This window comes from Mytilus galloprovincialis, chromosome 3 (assembly GCF_965363235.1).
Source record: "Mytilus galloprovincialis chromosome 3, xbMytGall1.hap1.1, whole genome shotgun sequence".
Taxonomy (NCBI): domain Eukaryota; kingdom Metazoa; phylum Mollusca; class Bivalvia; order Mytilida; family Mytilidae; genus Mytilus; species Mytilus galloprovincialis.
Genome location: NC_134840.1, coordinates 77676661 through 77703394, shown reverse-complemented (window position 1 = coordinate 77703394; position 26734 = coordinate 77676661). Strand labels below are relative to the sequence as shown.

Below are 26734 nucleotides of genomic sequence, written 5' to 3'. Positions count from 1 at the left end.
TTTTTGATAATGCACAAATATTGAAAAAAAAATTGTAAAGGGAGAATACAATAATATTTTAATATTATGGTAAGGGAGACAACTGCAACATACCACTCTTAAACGGAAACTCGTTTACTCTTATCTAGAAAATGTAGTGTTTTATTGTTGACTTATTGTCAACACCGGATGGCATATCCAATATTTAATCAACTAAAACTAAATAGATATAAATGAACAAATAATAATGCAGTTTTAATTCCTCAATGGACTTTTAGCTTTGAAGTTGAAGGTAGTTTTATTTTTGTCATTTTTATCATTAATGAGACAATCATTTGATTTTCTTGTAGTTGGGTTTTTTATGGAAGAGGGGTGCAGGAAGATTTAGGAAATAACATTCTGGCCTGGTTAGAACCGAAAATAGAAAATATTGCATAAGAACGGATTTAAATAAATGTTCTATAAATAAACAAAAAGTGCACGAAACAGTTGGGCACAAATATGAAAATAATTTTCGGCCTACCTTAAATATGAGCGTGTATAACGTTATGATAGATATAAATGATAAGATAATCAGCAAATACAACCACTTAACTTGAACTTTGGAGGATGGTTGTCTCATTTGGTACTCCTACTAAATCTCTTGTTTTTTATCCTGAAGTATTTTTGTTCTACCCTGGTTGGGATTGGAACTCATACTTATGAGATATCGTGGTATCAAATCGCCTTGTAGACCACTCGACTACCTATGTTCTACAATAATAAAGCTTTCGAAGGCCTGGTGTTACATTTCCTCGTCAGTTTTTGTCTAGCGTCGTAATACGGTACATGATATACAAGGTATAAAGATGGATTGTTTACAGTAAAATTATTCGTTTTAAGAGTACCGACATACGATATAAAATTACAGGCTATATTTCTGTTTTAAAGTCATGTGGACAGTTTATTCCAAAAAACAAATCATTTCACTTTCAAGACATATATAATGTGTATACTTTTATCTAAATAGTGATATTATTATTCTATGTCTTTTTTTTTAAAGATTATATCTAAATAGAATAGCTAACAATTTTACTCAATATGTCGATACCCTTATCCTGTAAATATGTTATAAAGAGAAAATATGTATCAATACTCCTTTTTTATTTTTTGTTATGACAGTCCATATTCCAAACCATTCATTCCAGTCGACATAAAATGCGATACTTGCCTATTGTTTTGATTATAGTTTTGCTCCAGAATTTCATGATAAATCGCAACTGGAATTCGGTATGAGTAAAGGTTTCGTGTTGAAGACACTTTGAACTTCAATTGTTTGCTTTTTACACATTGTGGAAAATTGTCTTATTGGCATCCGTACCTCATCTACTTGATTTTATTTAAGGAAACAAAAATGAACAAGTCATCCAACTTGATATTATAATTACTATTTTTTTCCCTCATGTTTTTAAACAAAACGATCAACAACAAAAATATCCCACTTGTATCATTAAATAAATCTATTTCATTATCAGGAATACCGACTATCTGTTCAAATACACGTTCAGAGTAACTAACAATAAACCATTTAGAATGATAACGTCAGTATCATAAGGAAACTATTTCCTAGATTTCTTTTAGTGTGAATTGACTTTTATTTGAAACATAATTATGTTTAATTTCATTGTGAGCATTTACGATGAATTTAATCGAAAAGAGTGTTAAGAAATAAAAAAAAAAGCAATGGTTCTGTTTCATTTTGATTTTATTAATGCATATATCAACAACTATAAGAATAGAATTACAAAGCATTGTAAAAAGCCATAACCTTGTAATACATGCAGATATACCGTCTGAATGTTATGATATGAAACGAAGTGGTGAAATTCTATGGCACTAATGAGGTCAATGAAAGGGGAATGCAATTTTGACATGAAATATTATTTCTTCTTTGTTTTATCTTTACTCTTTTTCTTTTTGGTTGATTTAGCTGATTCACTTCTGTCCTTTGCCGATTTTTTCCCCTTTGGTCGCGGTTCTTCGACGATTTTTATTGTAACACGTGGCTTTCCTGGGTTTCCAGATTCCATAACTTCATCGTTTGAATTTTTATCAAATAAACGCCTAAAAAAAGAAGATTTCAAGATTATAATCAAACAGTTGTATATAAGGATTGAAATTGACTACTGCTTTAGTATTCTCCAATTAGTTTTAGAGAGCAATAGAAGTCATTGGTATAGAAAAAAAAAGGAAAGATAGATAGATTACAAGAAGAATCAGACAAAAAACTTAACAACAGTATCGGAAAATTATTTGAAGCCTTTTAATCATAATGCATTTGATAACCATCAATGAATGCTTGATAGATAAGCGCGTAATAGATAAGCGCGACTGGATAGTGTCATATTAGAAAATCAATTAAACAATTTGACACATGAAGTCCTTTGTCGTTTTACAATTTTAAATTTCAATTTTACGATAGACTTTAGACATGTTAAAAGAATGTTATCAATATGCATGCATAATTAATACTGGATACCCATAAAATTTATAAAAGAATTAAAAGTTACAAAGTGGTAACCATTTGTTAAACAGTATCTCTTACTTTGAAGGTGGACATTATTGATGCTTAAATAGATTCTTACCAATAATTAACATTTCCATTTTCTTCTAAAACTCTCATCAAAAAAGAGAAATGCTGTCCCTGGATATCAATGCCAGCACCCTGTTTAAATTGAAACCGAACAATTAACATTGGTATGGAACAGCTGTAGTTTACGTTTTGTATGTTATGCTCGTGTATATTAAAGCTTTGCAGAAATGATTTACATATGCGTTCTTCCTTCACAAGAAATGATTCGCCATCAATCGAATATGACCTTCAAACTACGGTATACTACTGTTGCCTTTATTTATGTGGATTAACTACTGGAATCGACACAAATAGGTTAACCGGTATGTAGCTTGAAACTTGAAACATGTTTTACCGGTCTAAGATCTTTTGATAAAAGAAAAGTTATCTGATCTACAATAGAAAAAAATACATCGTCTCCTATTCCCCATAGGGACATCTGACGCATGCATAGCAGAAGAGGCTTATGTTGTAAACGAACAGGGTTTCGCTCTTTTAAAAGTTCTATTTATGGATTCGAACAACGATGGCGCACTTCATCAAAATGGTGCTATTGATTTTTTATTAACAAAAATTACTGAATGTAAAAGTATATCATACTTATCATTTAGAATTAGTCTAAACAAGACTGTGAGTGGGTCTCGAAACAACACAATGGGAAGGCCAACTTATTAAATTCATAAAAAGAATTTTATCATAAAAATTGCTCAAAAAACATTTAGAGACAAAACAAAGGTTTAGAAGAAAGACCTCTGATCTTTTTATCTTTGAAAAAAGGGGGGTATTTTGGCAATGAGATATTAAGGTCTTTAAAATAAGACATCCTTAGGTTTAGAAGAAAAGTTTGATTTTGTATACATGTAGCAATGCACATTTAACCGAATTATTAAAAAAAACTGTTCTACATTTCCCTAAGCGTCTTACACTGTCTGAAGTTGTATTTTAATATGGATCAGTAGTTTAAAATCTTAAATACCTTACAACAAAACCGCGGACCAAAACCCTTCTATTTAATCTACTATTTAGCTAATACAGTATCGATTTTGTAGTTATACCTCCTTGATCTCTTTACAATAATTATGTTAATTCATTTCTAATTGAAATTTTTGCAGGTACCAATTATCCAATAATGACTTAACTGCTTTGTTTATCCTGGTTAAGTAATTATCACCTCAATTATCCCTATTGATAAGGTATTGCAGCAATTGCTTTAAGAATGAAGTAAATAAGCTCATAATTTATGACTTAAACAAATATAATTGGTTTCAACACATTAATGTACAGCCTTCAGGGCTTCAAGATTAATTGCAATTTGAAAATAAGTGTTGATTATAAAATTGATTGACCGACTTATTCTTGCAATGTGACCGTATGAATATATTATTATGATCAACCTTGTTGTAATTCTTCAAACGAAACTGTCATGTCCAATTTGAAGTAAAGCTTTATACAAAATTATATTCGGAGCTTCTCGTAGTTTTCTCCGTTTAGAACATGGCGTTTCGTTAATTTACTTCTGTACTTTGGAAAAAATTCTTGGTCTCCTCTGTGTGTATTTTGTTTTATCTTTACGGTATTTTAGTGTATCATTGACGTTAAAATATTGATATTATTCAATTTACGATCTGTGTTCCCCTTTATGTATAAAGAGAGAAAAAACTTAAAATATTTATTATAGAAACGCTGTCTTAAAATCCCCTGTACCAAGTCAGGAAAATGGCCATTGTTACATTATAGTTCGTTTCTGTGTGTGTTACATTTCGGTGTTGTTTCTCTGTTGTGTCTTAGTTCTCTTATATTTGACACGTTTCCCTCAGTTTTAGTTTGCAACCCGGATTTGTTTTTTCTCTATCGATTTATGAATTTTGAACAGCAGTATACTACTGTTGTCTTTATTTATTTCCCTATTAGCTTAGCTTCTGGTTTTTATCGGGGTTCCTAGTTTCTCAGCTTTATGTTTTCTATGTTGCGTTTTGTATACCGTCATTGGGCTATTGGTCGTTTTTCTGTGTAAAAATTTGCAATGGTAATGTTAAAAGGCTTACGCACAACTTGAGTCTTGTTGATTGAATATTTTCTCGCTAAGTGGTTCTAAATAGTAAACACATTTTGCCCAAAAATCTGTTGGTATGACATTGTACTTTGTACGCTTCGTTTTGAATAAAAAAATATTTCATGAAGAATTAAATGCTTCTTTGTAGATTTATTATGGTCTAAAGACGTTGACCTAAGTACATTTTCTATGAAGCGCGTTCATTCTTCACTTGTGCACGCTTTTACAACCATATCAAGTAACTAAACGTAGCGTTCATTACTTGGAATTACATTTTTTGGCTTGTATCATGAAAACACGATTTCTATCTAGTTTTTCTTTTATTAATCATTGCACTTTTACTTGGAAGCTCGTGTTTAAAATTAAGGTTAATTTAAGATTGCTGTTAGCCAATCAAAATGACTTATTACAATGAAACTTACAAATAATGTAATTATTATTTTCTAAACGGTAGTTATCAATGACGAAACCTATGTTAGACATAAATACGTTTTTATTTTTATGGAATTGTCTTCAAACTGAAAAAAGAAGGAATTTCTTCAAATATAAATTATTTCCGTTCATCCAAACCGTTTACAATTTATTCTATGGTATTTTATTTTAAAAAATAGCCCCTACCTAAGACCTTCTTATAATTAAAGCTTACCTTTATTAAATCTTTGAAATCTACGACGGAAAGTTTTAGATCATTATCCACATTAAACACATCACACATATTGACACCACAATTATAAACATGACGTTTGAAAGCTTCAATTGGATCTTTACGGAAAGCTGTCATTTTTGCAAATGTTTCTGGATCCGTTTGAGTGTCAGGAAGAACGCCTTCGTTTGTAATTTTCATATTTCGCTCAGTCATGAGTCTATCCTGTATTTTTTTAAATTCTATTTTAACCATGATATTCTGAAAAGATAATTGGAAGAAAATGTGATAAATATCAATAGTATCGAAAATGACTTTAGCTTTGTCAAAAGAGGCTGCCTACGGTTTTTTTTTTTTTAAGTTTTCTACATTTGTAAAATAACAGGCTTCTGACTTCTAAGGTACCTAGCTATACATACTGACATTTTTGTAATATAATAGCTAAATTGTTAAAAACTGGTTACCACTACACATTTGCAAGCTTGATTCCATAGAATAAGTTTACCTATACAAAGTTTCCGAGAAAATGTTTGAACATCTAGATGAATAAGACGATTCCATTTTCAGCAAACTTATGTCGAAATTACATTGAGAAAATGATCAAATTGAACAAAATAACGCTATATTTTTAGTAAAATTCATAGTGAAATTAAACTTATTTGACTTTCTAAAATTTTAGTGCTGACTATCTATGATGAAATTAAAAAAAAGTATGACCTTAAATGAAGGTGAATATATATTTGAATACTACTGTTCATGCTAGTTCAATAATGTTAATTCTATTTAAATATTTTTAATGCTGTGTTTTGACATTTTTTTTCGAGCGCCACTGATGAGTCTTTTGTAGATGAAACGCGTTTCAAAAATTCCATGCTAGATTAATACTGTTAACGAGGGTTTAATACTTACACTAAAGTCTAGAAGATTTATTGCACATGTTTCATTACTCTCAACGGCTTCCAGTATTACCATGGCACCGTCTGCATCAAATGGATTATTTCCTATCTATAAGGTAAATAGTAAAAATGATAAAAATACCGAACTCCGAGGAAAATCCAAAACGGAAAGTCCACAATCAAATGGCAAAACAAAAAGCTCAAACACATCGAACGAATGACAACAACTGTCACACTCCCGACCAGGAGAATTACTTGAAAATCTTTTTTTTTCTTACAGTTTAATAGCAAAATTTTAATTATTTTGTTTTTTACATAAAAAGTCATGTCACTTTTAGTCAATGAGATTATTCGAGTAGTTTCTTCGAGGTAAATGTAGAAATTTTTGTTAGCAATAGACAACTTTCGAGTTCGATGCCTTTCTGTCAAAAACTTTCGTTTTAGTGAACATCATTCGTGCGTTTAGGGGCGTCGTCACTTCCGTTCCAATGTTGAACAAGTGGTTGGAAAACTATGACGCTATATTACAGGACTTTTTCGGCAAATTGAATTCTCATAATTGACAATCGCCACTGCTGTCATCAGGGAATTGTTTTTAACTACCTACGGAATAAACATTATTTCTAGTTTATCCTGCACAATGACGATAACTAAGACGCTTGATGAAATTTGACAGAGCAGGGATACAGGCGATCCCCTCTATCTGGTAAATGACGTCATAAAGGCGCGCATAATTGACGGGTTTTTCCGGTGAAGGACAAACTCGAAAGTGGTCTATATTTCCAGTTTTATATACTAGTTGACGCTTTTCAATAAGGTCGAATGCCGACAGACAGAGTTGAACTTAGGCGAATTCAGTTATTTTTGTAGATCCCTGTTTGTCATATCGCTGCACATAAATACAAGTAGTTAAACATACTTGGTTTTTAATATTTATGGTTTGCTTTTTAGGGCGAATCCAGTATAGCGCTACGGACGCATAACATTTACAAAATGCGATTTTACATTTTCAGACAATTCCGTACATTCTCTTTTAAACAGTATATATTTTATCTGGCTATATCTTAATTGTCTGCAAGAAAGATTATAGAACAGAGTAAATAATCTGTGGGAAATATATCTGAAAATGAATTGAAAAAAAAGCAAAAAAACAATAACGGAATGTTTCTAGTCATGAAAGATTGAATTCAATCAAAATGAATATAGCAGTTCATAATCAATTTACTAAAAGTTGTTTCTATCATTTTTGGGATTTTATTTTTGTTTGCCTTCCTGAATAATATAAGCTGAGGTGAAAACCCGACTTTATGACTTATAATCCTGGTACCTTTGATAACTATTGACCTTTAAGGCACATACTTTTAATATTTTGAGAGTATCATTTGTCTTCAGTCCGGAAGCTATACAGTTTGCTCCTTCTACTGGTATCCTATTATAGCTGATATCTAGCTCTTGTAGAGTCCTGTTATGTAAAAGGGCATCCATTAATGCCTGCGCACCCAACTTTCCTAGACCTGCCATTACAAACCGAACACGCCGTAGTCCAACATTTTCCTACAAATTAAAAAAATATCAAATGTTCATATTTTAAAATGAACTGAATCAAACGAGTCAAATATATTAACAATAATTTATTTGAGTTTGGCTTTCCATATATTTTTTTACTTGACAGTAAGCGTCACATTTATAAGCAGACATTTTAAAGTTGTTTTTCTTTATTTTTGTTGTCTTTCTTTATACATTTTGTGTTGGGAATATCTAAATTACCGTTGTAAACATTTTTCCTAATGTGATAAATGGATTTCAGTTATATCTAAAAATTATAAAATGCTTCTTTCTTCACTTTTATGAATATTGACCAAAGGTCTTAATGAATTTATACCGCCAATCCTTCGGCCAGACATACTGCTCCTCTCGTTTTCCATGGATTCCATCCTAAATCAATAACTTCTAATGTGTCATTTTCTGACAAACCATCTCTGAACCATGTAGCAGCATTTTCTTCAAAGTGATTATTACCAAGTAATAACTCTTTCAATGACTTGTTACCCTGAAAGAAAACAAGCTACATGTATATGTATACACTGAACATCCGTGAATTGTATTCCTGTTAGTCCATTGGTCCTAAAAACATACCAAGATATAACGAAACGAGTATGTTTAAATGGTAAGACACATGTTTGAAATACAAACTTTCAGTCTAAGTTTTGAAATGAAAATTTAGATTGAAACGGTTGCATGTCAATTCAGAGAAATTTTAAAAGATTACAACAGTATGTTTCTCCTGATTGATTGTTGCTTGCTTGACGACAAGTGGCAAATGGTTTGTGCATGTTCAGGACGACAACAAATTGGTCCTGTAATAGTGACCGTCCGGGACGAAGGTCGGGAAGTTTGATTTCCCCCTGAAAAATTGGGAACATTGCAAAAGGACCACAATTTAGCCTTGCAACAGTTCAAATACGAAGCCTTAAAAGAGATACTAACGATGCAGCGGATTTTACGTCTCCATTGAAGAGCATTGTATTATCAAGAATAAGGATGTTGACTACAGGTCGTTATACGTTCTTTAAAAAAAAACATAAACAAACTCATACCGTATATAAACTCATCATAGACACCAGGACTAAATTTTATATATACGCCAGACGCGCGTTTCGTCTACAAAAGACTCATCAGTGACGCTCGAATCCAAAAAAAAAAAAATAAAAAATAAAAAAAAATAAAGTACGAAGTTGAAGAGCATTGAGATCCAAAATTCCTAAAAGTGTTGCCAAATACAGCTAAGGTAATATATGCCTGAGGTAGACTATATCACTATGAAATAATCGAGATAGCAAAATTTGAAATAGAGCAAAAATCAGAACTAATGGCCTGAGTTGCAGCTTATAAAATTTAGCACAGAACAGCTTTGGCAGACGGGAACTATGACAATCTTTGGAACAAAGGCTATATAGAGTGTGACACGTAAATAAAGAAAGGTGGCTTAAACATTTGTGTGATTAAATATAAAAATCATTTGAACAGGGTTTTATTATGATAATGTCGAAACATTAACCAAATTACTTAAAAATTTAAATGTACTTGCTACTTTATTTTTCTAATTATGTACTACCACTGGTTACACAGCGTATGTTTATTATATTCACAGTTGAAATATGAACCCAAGATAATTGTTCTTAACAAATCATAATCAATTTCTTAAATTACTCCCCATATTTAAGATTGATGTTTTAATTACGCCAATTGTTTGTTCTGTAACTTGTAAATAGTTTTCCAATACACAGCTTCCTATTCGTAAAATTAATCACCATAATTGGTCCTTTGATTCATATTCATGACTGGTAGTTATATAGTTAGCTATTGGAATAAGTAGCCATGATTTTTTTAACGTTACTAATCACAGAGTTGTTAACTTTTTCAAATTAGAAATACCATTTATGAAGTGACGAGTATATAAATAAAGGCAACAGTAGTATACCGCTCTTCAAAACTCATAAATCCATGGACAAAAAACAAAATCGGGGTAACAAACTAAAACTGAGGGAAATGCATTAAATATAAGAGAACAACGACACAACATAAAAATGTAACACACACACACACACACACACACACACACACACACAAACACAGAACCGGACTAAGCATTAGACAAAATCCTTTGAGAATAACAAATATAACATATATGTCTTATTTAGAAATATATCAGAAAATATATATAGAAATTTAAACACCCGAAGTTGTATGTTGGTACACGAATGATCGATGACAATCTTAAGCCTAAATTATGCTGTTTCAATGGTTCATTCAGATGTTCTTGGCCTTGTATTTGCCTTATCGTAGTGAAATTTTCAATAGATCAGTTACAAAAAAAAAACATAACAAAATATTGAACAGGTCAACTAACGAGTTTGTATGAATTTCAATAAAATAAAATCCTCAAATTTCTGAAACCAGGTTTCTCCGTCGTTTAATATCAATTTTTTACATTGATCGTAAAAAAACTTATGAAAATATTGTACTGTTTTCATACCTTCAACACTTCGTAGAAGCTCTGTCCTGCAGAATCTCCAATCTCGTTATCTGTAAACAAACATTTGGCATAAGAAGTTATAACTTTGATGACTACATTGTGGGAATCTACTAATAAATTCATTTCATATTTAAACAAACCTTTAGGAAAAGATATGATTTGACTTCAGATCTGATGTCACTCTTGGTAGGTACCTGTCTTTTAGTACTGGTATAAAATGCCTCTGTATTTCTATATGCTATAATTTTCATTTTGAATATTCCTTGTGGCGCAGTTGCTTTTGTACATTTTTTGAAATTCTTCGCTACAATTACTTGTAAACTTTTTTTTCAAGTAGTTACGTTTGAACATAAATAAATCAAGCTTTTCGAAAAAGGGATATGCTGTTAAACTGTACAGATGTGTTGTTTTTTGTTTGTTTTTGGTGATTGGGTAACTGTTTTCAAATTGTGTACTCTATTTTTCTTTAGAATTTTAGCATGCACATTTTTTTATCAAATATTGAACTAGATTCTTTGATGGAATTGGAGTACGAAAAATTATATAAAGAACTAACAAAAATACGATAATTATATCTACTGCCTGATCTTTTCTTTATTCTTATTTCATAATGATTTCTTATCCTTTAAACAAACTTGAACTCATGTTAAATGTATTTGATCATAACAGATTAATCCTTAATTAAATAGTTAATCGGTACTCCTCTGGATGGCCTCACCTGTTAAGTCAACTTTAATCAAGTTGCGATTTCCTTTAAGAAATTGGCATAATGCTATAGCACCTTCCGTTCCAATCTTGTTTTCTGATAGCACCTGCAACATGCAATGTTTACATTAATCATGATTGTGTTTGTTTCCGTAGATTTCTAATTAACTTTACAATCTAATTTCACAGTTCAAAAAGTATTGAATATTGTTAAAGCGTGAATAAGATGCATACTGTGCTTAGGTTTTTCAACTTATGAAAAAGATGCAATTGTTTTATAATCATAATCAAATGGAAATTTAAAGTGATTGTTTGATACTTTAGTTATATCAGTGCGGTTGATCTACATTTCTTGAACAACCTTCATTCTGTATGAACTATGCCACACAAAAAACGTCAAAATGTCATTTCACATGTTTATTTTGGACATGCACTAAATTTCAGAAATGACTTTTATAGAATATGAACTGGGACAAATATACATATATTAAAAATACAAATGACAAATCAAATGCTATTTCGATATATTTTGTGTTCATCGACATTGAAACAAATGTATTTTATTCATTTTAATAGAAAGGTTATTTAAAAATGATATTGCTAAAAGAAACTTACCACTTCCGTCAAAAAGAGATTTTCTCGGAGAACTCTACATAAACATCTAGCTCCTAGGGGATCTATACCATTTCCTTGTAAGTTTAATATTTCTACATTTGTATTTGTCTGAAAAATAAGATTTAGGAGTAGAGTAGAGATAATGAAAACAATCATATTTGCATCTGTTGATAAAGAAAATTGTCAAAGACTTTTTCGATATTAAGGACAGCATGCAAAAGTTACTATAAAATTCAGACAATGTGGTATGGTTGCCAATGAAACAACTATCAACCAGAGATCAAAGGCATGGATATAAGCAACAATTTTACAGTAACCGAACGGTTTTCAAAAATGATTAAAAACCATGCCATATAGTATAATATATAAAAGGCTTTGGAATAGCAAAATGATAAACAGAAAAAAATCAAAGGCATCAAAGATAAGTGATTATTCTAAACCAAGTACGGCATACAGCCTCGACGATAGCAACTGACAGAGGACATGGACATAAAGTATTCAGTTACTGCTATTACAAAGAAATTTGTGTATATGTCTTAGACAACAAATCACCAAAAACACATGCTAAAATACGTTTTCTTTAGCCATTTAAAAGTGTCTAGTATATAACATATATGTCAGGCTTAAAAAAGGTCAGAGACTACATATAAATTAAAAGTAAATGACACAAAGAAGTCAAATATCTCCACTATTTCTATATATGACAATTTTTAATTCTTATGTGTAGATTTTTATTTATATAAGGGTTTCTGTTTGTACAAATAATATCAAAGCAGCTGGTCATTTTTTTTTTTTGTTTTTTTTTTTTTTGTTAAATGATGAAAGAGGGACGAAAGATACAAAAGGGACAGTCAAACTCATAAATCTAAAACAAACTGACAACGCCATGGCTAAAAATGAAAAAGACAAACAAACAACAGCACACATGACACAACATAGAAAAGAATAAACAACACGAACCCCGCCAAAAAACTAGGGGTGATCTCAGGTGCTGCGGAAGGGTAAGCAGACTCTGCTCCACATGTGGCACCCGTCGTGTTGCTTATGTGATAACAAATCCGGTAAATAGTCTAATTCGGTAGGTCACATTCATGAACGAGAAGGGGATTGTAGTTACGACGTAAGGAACATATCTGATATCATTGTGAAACGGTTATTCCATAACGGTCAACCAACTCGTGATGGCGTCCGTAAAATTTACAAAGGGATGATTTCAACTTCACCATTTGGAACTCTTGGTTTAATAGCTTTCTTGTAAGCAGCAACCCTCTATCGAGAAAATGAATTTACACCAATATGCATTTGTTATTGCTCGAATTGAGTTTAATATGCAGGTGGTTTGGCCATACGGTCATCTATTTGGTTCAAGAATTATTTTGCCTGGATGGCCATAGTCTATTCACAGACAACTTTGTTGTCAAGAAAAGGTAGGTGTTATGATAAAATTTCGATCATTGAATGCCATTCATGTTCACATCTGTTTTGTACTCGTTGTGTTTTAGTACTTGGCATATTGTAAATACCCTTGTTTATTTTTTTATGTCGGTCTCTTGTTATATATTGTTGTTTGACTAATTAATGTCTAATTGATCTTCAAGCTCGATTGTTGTATTACCTTTAACATAACATGTTTTACAGTAGTTAGTCAAACAAATATCGTAAGTTAGTCAAACAAAAATCGTAAAATATTGTAAAAGGGACAAAACATATAAATCTCGCGTTTATCAGACTTTCTTATTTATCATTCTGATCACAACCAATTATTCTTGATACAGATGTTTGACATCTAGATCGGAATAGGTAAGTTACCCAGATGACTGGAGTAGTAGAACCAGCCTAACTGACTTTAGACATGAGCTTCGTAGAAATTAAAGAAGTCCGATATTCTGTTTTACAGGAAGTCATACGTCGTTACAAGCAAGGCGTGCAGTCAAATTTTATGATCAAAGCGACTGGCTTACGGATGTAAGCTTAGTTAAATTCAAAGATCCTCCATATTAATCGGATACGGTAAACGTCTGACGAAATAACAATTTCATGTATTTGTTCGACATTAATATAACAAATTTTAAACAGAAGAAAAGTCAAAGCTCCTTGCCAATATCATTCATTTTTTTTAATGTTGGTAATGTATTAAAGAAAGTGTATCATTGTTATCAATATTGGAAAATCTGGACGGGATGTAGAGTAAAGGGTGTTCTCGATTTAATAATATATACGTTTCATGTAAATTATTATTCAAGAATGGTAAGAAAAAAATGAATAGAAAAATGAGCAAAATATATAAAGAATGGGAAATAATCGAGTGCAAAAATATAAACACTGATGAAAATAAAAGAATTAGGGTAATAAATACTTATTACAGAAATGAAAGATTATAGAATACAGAAGCCAAAACAGGAAATCTAGTTTTACCATCATTTCCACGAGAAATTGCCAGACTAAGAGTTATATTGAAAGATAAAAGAAAACTTCCCTAAATATTATGAAAATAAGGACCCTTCGTTCAGACTCTCGTGCTACAAAACTACATCTTTGTCTAAAAAAACCATGATACCTGTCATTTTTTATGTTATATTTCGTTTTTATTTTATAGTTTTTACGGTAAAACTTTATATATAGTATTTCTTTTTCATGATAACGCTTAACTTACTATAACACATAAAATATTTACCTCCAGAGGGATTGATATTGCTTTTATACTAAGTTGATCAAGACCGTGAAAACGAAGCTTAAGTTCTTTCTGTTCTAAGTTATTTACAATATATGACACTGGATGTATCCCCATATCACTACACACTTTCATGTATTTTTTCTTCCCCGTTGTGTCATGATAGTCATTCTTTGAAGGATGTAACCATTCTATAATATAAAAGTATCTAAGTTAAAAGCTACATTTTTTTATGTATACATAATGTTTCTGAATTGAAAATTACAGACGAATTTCAAAAAATCATGATCTTCCAATTACTGCTTTTTTTCTCTTTAATTTTGAACTTGATTTTGGCCTGATTTGATTCGAGTGTCAATGATGAGTCTCGTGTAGTTTGGTCTGACTTACCACAATTGAAATTATAGGAATCTTTCAGAGAATTATACTGACTATTGTTATTCATTGTTGTTTAATATATGTAAAATGCTTCTATTACGCAGTCTTCTGAGACTGAGTTATAAAAATAACACTCTGAAACAGGCTTGCGATTTTCCTTTCTTGTTCAGTTATCCTCGGGCTTTTGCGTTTAACATACCTTCTTCGTTGACCTCTAAGTCGGTATCATAATCCTCGTCAGTAGATTGCACAGAACTATCATCAGAAACAAATTCTCCGTCTAAAAATTCATTATCAATAAAACAATCACCATTAAGTCCATTTAGAGTAATTTCGTCGGAACACACTTCTTGACCGTTGCCGTTATCGTCTCCAAAACTATCATCTCCCTCCGTGAGAAATACTCCCTGCCCTGTAGGAATGAAATCGTCTAACGTAGGAGGTTTTGGTGCTTGTGGTTCTTCTTCGTCGCTGTCTTCAGGAAGGGGAGACAATATTGAAGATCGCTTTTGTCTTGCGGTCTTTATCTTGTTATTATTATTATTACTAGGCGCAGAAGATGTCACTTGTACAAATGATGTCATTCTTATTTTATCATATTACGATTTTACATTTTTTTAAACAAAAAATTAAATTACGCATCCAACTTCCAATATCAATTTCTATGTTGAAATGTCTAAATCTGAAAAATCAAGATCAAAATTAAACAGTTTAAATGTATTCCATTAAAACGTCTATATGAATGAATAATTGATATAAATGAGGATTTAACAACATATATCAAGTTTAAGGAAAGAAGTTTATATAAGAATCAATTGTGTGTTCTGTGAAGGGTAAACATGATTCCGTTAGTTCAAATTATAGCCTTGTATGTTTTAATTCGTTAATCTTGTAGTAATATAGAATTAGTCCTACATTGTAACTGTAAACTCCTTGCATGTCATTTTAAAAACCATAATTTTATAATCGCCATGTGTTTATAAATACTTGACTACATTTTGAACAAAATAAACCACCTTTCAAATTAAAATTTTTCCTTTTTGTGTATACTTGACTACATTTTGAATTAAATAGACCACCTTTCAAATAATGAGGTTTACTTTTCAGGTATACTTGATTAACTTTTGACTATGGTCATTTGTCTAAAATACACAGCATTGGAAGAAGTCAAGATTTGATAATGGACATATGTATCTATTAAAAGAGAGGCAAAAGAGCATTCAAACCTTTAATTCGAAAATAAACTAATAACGAAATTGCTAAAATGAATTAGACAAACAGACAAACAGCTGTATAGAAACACAACTTATAAAACTAAATACTGAGAAACACGACCCCCACAAAAAAGACTGTAGTGATGTCAGGTGCTCCGGATGGGTAACATGTATCGTACTTAAGAACAAGACACAACCATCCTGCATAAGTATTTCAAGATGTCATTTGGTTAATTGTGTCGTTGGGATTTGGTCTGGTTAACCAATAACCCCATAAATTCTCTTAATTTGTAAAATAGTAAAACATTTAATACTCGTAAGGTTTTATTATTGCATATTGAAGGTTTGAAAACAAAAAACATCAGTCATTTTGCCAGTAAATTTAATATATGAAAATTGTATTTTCCAAAAAAATCTACAAACATCGACTTGGAATCATAATTTTTATGATGAAACAGCATTATCTAAATTGTTTATCAAAAGATAAAAATAATTTTAATTATTATTTGTCATACTCTTTACTTGACACAATAGTTATCAATTATCTATTCAACTATTCAATTTAACGTTGTTTACTAATTAAACATGGACTAATTGTTTTAACTTAAACCCACTTGTCGATTGTGTATACACAAAAGAATTTGTATATACACATTGATGTAACAAATATGACAAGATCATTAAATATTCGTCAATACACCGCTAGGTTGACAAGAAGAGTTGTAGCAACCTTCATGCATAGGTTATATCTTTAGGAAGATGGCGGTTGTCCAATAACTGATAGTCACAAAGAGCAAAGACCCTGGGAACATCAGCGTTATAACACCCTTCATGACTTTTGTAGTGGATCATAGATTTCTTTTATTTCGATATTATACCTCTACCCCAAGTGTGTCGAGATGATTCTTCTTTTAAATATAACAAGCAAAATTGGATATATTACGCTGTCTACGGTATTTTAAAAGCAGGGCGAACATTTTGTCAGTTACCATAACAGTCTGAAACTGAACTATGTAGAAGGTTTGAATTAACAGGGTCAAACATAAAAGAGGCATGCTTATAAAACTGAACTTAATGATTGATCATAATAATCATTTTTCTCTCCCTACCCTCTCGTTTTGTGTGTAATTCGTAGATTACTTAATATCTTAAAACAGTGCCTGTAAAGACATTAGAATCATTGAAATTCGACATTATTTTCTTGTTTAAACGCGCAAACTATATGTTATTTGATATACATTGCTTCTACAATTGTGTAGGATTAAAATTGCGCAAACTACCGTCCAATACTTATGCAGAATCGTTAACAAAATAGGCTAAATAAATGATAGAGCAGTGTCAAGATGATTTTAAAACACTGATTAAGCGAAATAGTGGTACATGTAGTTGCCAAACATGAAGTATCAATGTTTACATCGCCTACGATAGAATGGGTGCATTATAAAAAATTATGCTCGGGTCATTACGTTCGTCTGCTCAACGTTAGGCTGGTATACAGTAGTTTTAACATTAAGATGAGATTGCTTTAAGTTAAGAATTATTGCAAATGTTTATCATAATATCAACTTCCTGAAATATATGCCTAATTCAGTTTTGACCTTGATTTTACGGTGCAGTGAATTTTGAAGTTAGTGTGGACGTAGCATAATATCCTAGGGTTTTATTTAATTAGGTCTTTCAACTTTTCTGTGAAAGACCTATTGTTTTTCTTCTGATTATTTTTTTTTTTTTCTTCCGCCTAATTTTGTTCTTGCGATAAATATTTTTTTCGCAATATGTCGCTTAGATATTTGGTATATGATATCGAACAGTTTATGCGCTTTTCAGATTTACCCTGCGTAACCGAATACTTCTTTTTTTGTAGGAGTTATCTCCCCAAACACTGTTTTCCTTGTGTCCACTACTCCTTCGCAACCGTAAAAGATTATGACAAATTTATTTTATAAAATTGCTCGTTATATCCTTCGCATGATTTGTCCTATTTTGACCGAAGCAATATGAACGCTCCATATGAGAGTTATTTCCCCTTATGCATTTGATATAAGTGATATGCATTTCTATCTTGTAAACCATAAGTGATAGAGACCTAGGATCTTTTGATTTGAGGTCCTTGGTCCAAAAAAATGGAAATTAGGTCAAGGTCAAAGGTCAAGGTCATATTCTTATTTTTGAATTTGGCTTATAATTTATTTTCACTTATTCCCAAAAACCGAATAAGATAACAACAAATTATTTTTATTAAATTGTTAGTTACGACATGTCGTAACACGTAAGTTTTGATCGCACAGGTATGTTGAACGTAAAAGGGAGTTTTCTCCCCTTTTCTATTTAAAAATATGCGTATGGTGATATAACTCATGAACCAAATATAATTAAGACCTATGGTCTTTTGATTTGAGGTCCTTGGTTTATGACCTTGAAATTAATTTCAAGGTCATAGCTTAATTTGATTTTCAGATTTTGACCTTTGCTTTTAACACATATGTATACGTGATAAAGCCATGAGACTTTTGGCAAAAGGTATCAAACCATTTAACATTGAAAAAACAACCGGAAGTGACCCTGTGTAAACCGGGAGTAGCTATTTTTTTTATTAATATAAAAGTATATAGAACCAGCTATTTTTGGAATCAGTGTCAAGTAAATATTCAAATATTATCGGAAGTAATATTTTTCAAACCGGAAGTAACAAATTATCTCCCTTATTTAAAATATATAGAAACCATATATTTTGTGAATTAGCGTACAATAAGCTATCATTTGACGATTGAAATGACATTTTGAACTAAATTTTACAACTTTCATATTAAAACACATTGTTTTTGGTGGAAAGACCTTCAATTGTTCTCTGAACAATTAGTTTTTAATTTTTATTATTTTTTTTTATTTTTTTTATTTTGTAATAGAAACTTTCGTATAAGTTTAAATCGAATTATTTAAGTAAAAACAAATGTGTGCATTTTTCTTGGATGCTCTGGTCTGAAACTATCGGTGGTCTTGATATATATCATGATGTCGCTCTAATATAAAAATAATGAGACGTGGTACATGTATGATTACCAATGAAACAACTACCCACAAAAGACCAAAGGACAAATAAAAGCAACAGTAGTATACCGCTGTTTGAAACTCATAAATCGATAGAAAAAAAAGAAAAAAAACTCCGGGTTACAAACTAAAACTGAGGGAAACGCATTAAATATAAGAGGAGAACAACGACACAACATTAAAATGTAACACACACAGAAACGAACTAAGCACTAAGACAAAATCCGATGAGAATAACAAATATAACATCAAAACTAAATACATGAATTTGGGATAGAAAAGTACCGTGACATGTCTTACAGGTTTGAAATATGACGCTACAATTTACGTGTGCATTAAATTAATTCAACACCCACAAGCTGCTATTTCAAAAACTAAATCGAAACTACGTTGAATTGTATATTCATTATACAAAAAATATTGAACTCAAAGTTTGACCTTCATGATGTTTAGTGGAGAATATGTCATTATTTAAAAATCTTTCAATACGTAGAAATATATGAATAATGGACTACAGTCAATGAAATAATTTGAATAACACGAGGTGCCATCGTCATTAATGAATTCTACCGCAACAATGGTGAGATCCATAAAATGTAATTGACGTCAGATGAGTAGAGTGAAGAAAAGATAGATTTAAGAAAAATCGGTGAATAAAAAATTTGATAAATTGAGGAAACTTTTTACCGAAATAAATAATACGTCTTTAAAGTGTTAATTTCAATGAGACGCAAATATTTCTTCAAGGTCTATGCTTGACTCTCGTTCTTGGTGTTCAATGTACTATTGAGACCTTGAGACGACATGTTTATAAACACCAAGATATCGTTTAATGAAATTGGATACCTTGTATTTATCATGCTTTTCAATAACATATGCTTAGATCGCTGAAAGACCCCTCCTTAATCATTGAAGACTACCATTCTGCATATGCAATACTATATTAGTGTGAAGTAGATAGACCCATTCGACCTAACACCAATAAGGTGTATCTCAATTATTTTTTATTATACAAACTTCATTAATTTTGAAATTACAAAGAACCTGAAGTTTCAACTCCCTCAGGCAAAATTAGCTTTGAGGGAGGGTAGGAGGGGTCCTGATCCCGAAATCCCGGACTTAAAACACCAGATCCCGTAATTCCGGGCTTAAAAACACAAAATCCCGAGGTCCCGAAATTCGAAAAAAAGAATTCCCGGATCCCGAAGCGGTCAATCCGAAATCCCGAGCTTAAAAAAACCCGTTCCCGGAGTCCCGATAAAGGTCCTATCCCCCCTCAGCTTTAGAAGGATTTGGCTATTATTTTGTGTCATTTTTTATTATATATATAGCATTTCAACTGGTTCGGTTTACACATCATTGACTGTCAAATGTTTGGCTTTGAGCGTTCCTGATGGAGGTAAATCCAGAAAAGCGCATCGGACGCATTGAATTTTAAAATGCGTGTTGTTTCCATGTTTTGTCATAGCTAGTCTATAGTAGTGTTGGTGTATTTTATATATAAGATATTTCCAAACGAGGACGACGTAATTTGAACCTTACAGCAGCAGGATCGCTGTACCCTTCCGGAGCACCTGACATCTTTTTAGGCCCTCATGATCAATTACACGATAATAAATTCAAAAGTGTAAAAAAATATATTTTTTGTTAAATTGCATACAAAGATTGATACATATCTAGAAATATGACAACCCCGACAATAGAGCTAATGTAGAGGTCCAAGATATCCGTTTTGATGAGAGGGATGTAAAGATACGCAGCCACGTCCAGTCAGAAAGTAAACGATGCCATACGTGGGTAGAGTGAATGTCATGATACCCTAGTATATGAATTAAGGAATCGTTGCATCAAAAATTCACAGATTACGTTAAAATGCCTAATGGCTAAATTTCTGCATTTTATTATATTTTTCCGTATACAAGGTATACAGTCCAAACTTAGTAATTCGTCTTTGATCCCAGCCAACCTACCTAAAATAATATATTGTATCTGATTTATTTAATATCTGGTTTCAGCCATTCATTTATGAATAGACCCTAACTTTGGCGTAAAAATAATTGGATAAAAATATAGGTAAATTTTCGATAAAAATATTAAGATGAATGACAGACCGATTTTGATACATTGTGCAACGATCGTTACAAACTAACAATATAGTATTAAATTTTCTTTAATTAATATTTTTTTTATACAAATGGTGCTTGTATAATTGATTAAAGTGTACATTTTCTGCACTCATATGTACAAGATAACGATCTAAATTTTCTTTCACTCTTTCAACATGACTTCAATGACGTTTGAAAATAGAGAATGATTTACATTATAACAAACTAAATTGATAAATTTAATCACAAAGGATAGTCTGACAGAGAAGGCTGAAGCTTTTCATTGAAATTAAAATACATTAAACATTTCATACGTGAGCAACAGTAAAAATATTTTTTTTTTTTTTTATTTAATTCATTTTTTTTTTTCTCAATTCCTTTATGTATATAAATATACAAGTTTTGATCGTTTGAAAGACAATTTGTTTTCTCTCTCAGTAAATCAATGACTTTGTAATTGATATCACATATAAACGCCAGAGTACATGTATTAAAAGTATAAATTACACGGTAAAAATTAAATTATCTAATGGCAAAAAGGTGCAAGACAGGGCCGACCGTGCAACGGCTGTATAGCCAGTCAAGGTCGTTAATTTTTCCATTTGATGTTAAAAGTGCAACTTGTCATGTTTCATCAAATTGTAAAACACAAAATTAAATCTAATATATCAAACAATTCCTATTTCATCATGTAAGTTCACCTTTTCAACACAATCTCAAATCTTAATTTTCGTCCTTTAAGTTTAAAATGTCAATAACGTATGAGTATTATCATATTGAAATTCTATATCGATCTAAACTTAATTGTACAAAGACATGGTGATAACGAAAAAGTTCAATTTTCATTTAAATCTATCAAAGTGATTGAAATCTAGAAACATTTAAGTTGATTTGTAGATGATCTAGTAGGTTTCACAATTTAATTGTGTTTCGGAAAAGTACAATTTGTGTCAAATTTTAATGCCCTTGAAGTCACTATATTATTTTTGTAGCTCCTTATCGCAAGTGCTGTTCTCACCATGTGGTACATTTACATATTAAAACAAGGGGTGGGGGGAAGAAATTTACAGGGGGTAACACTTCAAAGACGTAGACTTGAAAATAACCATGTAACACTAGAGAACGGTGGTCTTTAATTGCTGCTCTTGTCTATCCTGAAAGTTACATAAAAACATGAACTTGATGCGAATGGGGATAGGAAATTTATCTTCTTTTGTTATTACATTGACAAGAAAGCAACTTTTCTATCTAGTCTCGATTACCCAGACGCATATTTAAATGTAGCGGACGCTCTACTTTAAATAAAGCGGCTGGATGATCGAGACTACTTTTCTATCATGGTAACTTTTTTGTCCTTATAAGCCTATGGGGGCATATTGCTGTGTATATATGGACAAACACTCGAAAATAACCATGACAGAGAAAGGTGAAAGTTATTGAATAGATGTTCTTCATCTTGAAAGTCACGTGGGGTCTTCAAACATAATGGTTTGGATAGGCAAGTGCCCAGAATATTTCTAATGATTCTATTCTAAAGAAAACTGACAAAGAAAGCAAGTTTTCACGGGTCAGTGTATAAATATAGGAAGATGTGGTATGAGTGCCAATGAAACAACTCTCCATCCAAGTCACAATGTATAAAAGTAAACCATTATAGATCAAGATACGGTCCTTTACACGTGGAAACTTGGCTCACACCGAACATCAAGCTAAAAGAGCCACAGATAATTACTATAATATGTAAAATCATTCAAATGTGAAAACCAACGGTCTTACCTATATAAAAAACGAGAAACGAGAAATACTTTTGAACCACAGTACAATGGCAGCAGTCCTTTTGCGCCAATTACTGTTTTGCACGGGTATCATGTGCGCCAAATTATTATTTTCAAATGTATCAATTGCGCCAATATTCGGAACTCATTTGCCGCAATTTACTTGTACATATATCAATCATAAATATTATTGATTAATATTTTATATTTATTCTTATTTTTGGCTTAAAAAGTATCATATGTTTGAAGATGAGCATCTGGAGAGAAATGACTTAAAATGCATTAGACAATCCATGTGCAGAGAGAGGGAAGACAAAGTATTGCCTTGCTGAATATTTAATATAAACAACACAAGTTATGCCAAAAGAGAAGAAAATAGAAGCTTTTGCTGATAATGTTTTAGCCACATATGTTGATGACATAGTGCTTTGTTCCCACCATCCGTATGGACTGAAACTTTATCTACAACAAGACGTACCAGTAATGGAGCGTATAAACTGTCGGTTCCAAGTCAGAATAAAGGAGGAGGGAAGTTATATAATATCTTCTAATTGGCCCAATCGTATGTTTTATTTATGGCGCAAACGTAGCATTGGAGATAAAAAGTTGTGGCGCAAAATGACGCATTTTTGGCGCAAACGGATCTCTCCCTGTACGATTTAGCATTTGAGTACTTTGATTGCCATTTTTAGTGTAATCATCAATCATTGTCTACCTCCCGGCCCTTTTCAGTGATTGAGATACAGAAACATGTTTCCCATACTACATCCGTCCGTCAGCAAAGACAAAGAGGACATGCATTTGTATGTTTGGGATGTACAAATACGTAGCCACGTCTGGTTAGTAAGCCGATTTGTACCATTTCGAGTTAAGCAGTACTGTTTAGTCCAATAGTCATGAAAATGTTCCTTCAACTTTGTACTTGTTTGGCTTTATAAATATTTTAACATGAGCGTCACTGATGAGTCTTATGTAGACGAAACGCGCGTCTGGTGTACTAAATTATAATCCTGGTACCTTTGATCACTATTTTTAAATATGCTAAAATTAGCATATGTAGGAAATTCAATATACATATAAATTATCGAGCAGTTGTTACTTAAAACGTTTTAACTGTTGATATTCTTCTACATGCAACACCACAATAAAAACACTCCTTTTTACCCTCCTAAGCTTATCTTATATTTACTTTGTGTAAATGAATTTTATGATAGTAGGGACAATGAAAATAATCCTTCATTGATATCATAAATAGACAAAAGATTGGTAATAAAATAGTATCATTGTGACACAAACGGTACAAAAATAGTTTTGACGAACTCAGTTTACAAACAACAAAGACATAGTTAACCCCATGCAGGATATCAAAATAAGTTAACCAATGGCAATAAAAGTGTGGTGGAAAGAATGCCAATTAATTAGTAAGTTAACTGTTTGCAACTTCATTATTTGAGACTCCGAGTGTTAAATTTACCTGCGTCTCTTTGAATTTTTCAATTTCTTTATATTTATACAATCACAATGTTGTTATTCGAGAGAAATATTTTTTCAGCGGATTTACTGCTGTCATTAACCCTTTGTAGAAAAAACATTCTACGTCTAAGAAAAATGTTAGTTCAAACGAACTGTCCATTAAGAGGATTCATTTCTGTAAATAATGGTACTAAAAATAAACTAGTATAAAATTAGCAGACGATACTAATGAAACAATTAAAAATACTAAGTAGCAGAAAATCCGACAATGCCATGACAAATAGAAAAAACGACAAACAACAGTCACAAAACAATACACAAAAAACTTAATACTCAGCAACACGACCCCAATAAAAAAACCGAGGACGAAAAATATAGGTGCACCATAGAAGTGTAAGCAGACCATGCTCTGCAATTGACACCCGCCTATATTTGTTGCCATTTTATTTAAGATCAAACTGTGAGTCGTTTTCTAACTGAGGAAGACAGATAGTCAAACCATTAAATCCGTAAAAATGTAAGAAGAAACAACAGAGAAAAGCAAAGATCACAAGGTCAATATATATAACATCTATAAAGACAACACTATAGTCAAAAGTAACATATCGAAAAGAAAGACGAGTATGCACAACACTATATAAAAAAAAAAAAATTTATACGAATTTGCGAAAGGAACCCAACCCAAAAGACAATGCTCAAATTATGGTATATGTCATGGCTTATGTTCATTCAAATGGGGGTTTATTCAATGTTGTGAATAGGGGCGGATCCATGATTTTTTTAAGAGAGGCGTAAATTGCAGAAAATTTAATATATATTGCCAAGCGATGCGAACCGAGAAATGTTTTGCACAACTTTAATGTTAAATATGAAATATTTTCCATTCGAATTAGAGGGAAGTATGGCCTTTACACCCTCCCCACCCCCCCCCCCACCCCATTTTCCTAACCCGACCCCATGAATCCGCCACTGGTGAAATCAATAGATATGCATTTTTATTGTCTAGGTACTTAATGACATTCGTCCCATTTCGTGAATTAAGTTCTTAAATAAATCTTGAATGGTGCTAATATATAGGGTTATTAGTCGTAGTTGTAATGGATTAACTGTTAAATAATTATGAATTTGAAACGCTGAAATTATACGTGTTGCCAAAGGTTAATATATCACAACAGTATTTAATCTTTGATACAACGTAGAATAACTTTTTTAAAGCTTACATGTGGATCAGAGCTCACTTGATCAATCGCAATCGTTAAGTCTAAAATAGCTCAGTTTATAGTTAAATCTGTCAATACTTGGATATTTTGAAGAAAAAAAATACTTTTTTAAGTTTACATGTAGATCAGAGCTTAATTGATCAATCGCAATCTCTACGTCTAAAATAGCTCAGTTTATAATTAAATCTGTCAATATTTGAATATTTTGAAAAAAAATGACTTGTTTAAAGCTTACATGTAGATCAGAGCTCACTTGATCAATCGCAATCTAAAATAAGTCTAAAATAGCTCAGTTTTTAATAGCAAAAGTTAATCTGTCAATATTTGAATATTTAGAAAAATACTTCAATCAGTTGTTTTCTTTATGAATTTCAAATATTATTCTTTTTTCAATTATAATAATCTCTGCCATAAGCCTTGTATACTAAATCTATGTCTGTCAATTTCGTGTCAATTTCATTTCAATTTTTATTTTTAATTAAATTGTATCCAAGATAAATTGAATATATGTAAATCAAATTGCACAAGTATTTATTCGATTTAAGTAAGTTTCGTAAATAACAGACAGGTGTGAAATATTTCTTCTGGAGAAAGGTTATGAGATACATAAAATAAATAAAAATACATTGCTGTCGGTTTTTTACCAGTCACACGATTAAACATTAATTTTGGTTTGACTTTTTCAGACTTTAAGACGGTAAATTTGAAAAAGGTACAAGATGTGATTGCTACTTAGACAACTCTCCATCCAAGTCATAATTTGTAAAAGTAAACCATTATAGGTCAAAGTACGGTCTTCAACACGGGCCTTGACTAGCACCGAAAACAGCAAGCTTTAATTATAAGGCCCCAAAAATATCTAGTGTAAAACTATTCAAACGGGAAAACCAACGGCCTGAAAACGAAAAACGAGAAACACTTACGAACCAAATTGTAAAGCCTTTTCCTTTATCGGAGAAACAACATTTCGAATACTTTAATATATACATTCATATAACACAAAATAGTCATGTACAACTATTGGATATCATTTAGTTATATATAAATTAATTTTAAAATCAAATATACTGTACTTACCATTAGCTTCCAGATATGTTTCGCACTAAAAACACACACTAGTTAATTTAACATTAATTTGTTAAAACCAATTGTCTTGGATAATACCGCCAGAAAATAATAAAATGTAATATCAATTCTTATTATTCGATGATCCAGACCATCAGCGGATCTTTAGATAACAGATCAAACCATCGTTAAGTAAATAAACAGTTATGTTGAAATCTTTATCCACTTCTTTTTAAATCCACAAAGC

The 26734-nt window shown here is 31.5% G+C and overlaps 1 protein-coding gene across 1 annotated transcript; it reads right to left on the bottom strand.

Moving 5' to 3' along the window:
- Positions 1-1705: 1705 nt before the first annotated feature.
- Positions 1706-26639, bottom strand: LOC143069025 (uncharacterized). The gene is made up of 12 exons (XM_076243458.1): positions 26500-26639; positions 14787-15269; positions 14213-14400; positions 11539-11646; positions 10937-11030; positions 10219-10268; positions 8065-8232; positions 7542-7736; positions 6196-6291; positions 5290-5547; positions 2604-2683; positions 1706-2082 (listed from the first exon to the last, which is right to left on the bottom strand). The coding sequence occupies exons 2-12, from the start codon at positions 15169-15171 to the stop codon at positions 1899-1901; spliced, it is 1806 nt and encodes a 601-aa protein (XP_076099573.1). The 5' UTR covers positions 15172-15269; positions 26500-26639; the 3' UTR covers positions 1706-1898.
- Positions 26640-26734: the final 95 nt, after the last annotated feature.

Coding starts and splice junctions, on each gene's coding strand:
- LOC143069025 (XM_076243458.1), bottom strand. CDS start 15,171: ATGACATCATTTGTACAAGTGACATCTTCTGCGCCTAGTAATAATAAT. Junction 11,031..11,538: donor ATCTCTTTTTGACGGAAGTG/GTAAGTTTCTTT, acceptor TGCATGTTGCAG/GTGCTATCAGAAAACAAGAT. Junction 7,737..8,064: donor GTCTGGCCGAAGGATTGGCG/GTATAAATTCAT, acceptor TTTAATTTGTAG/GAAAATGTTGGACTACGGCG.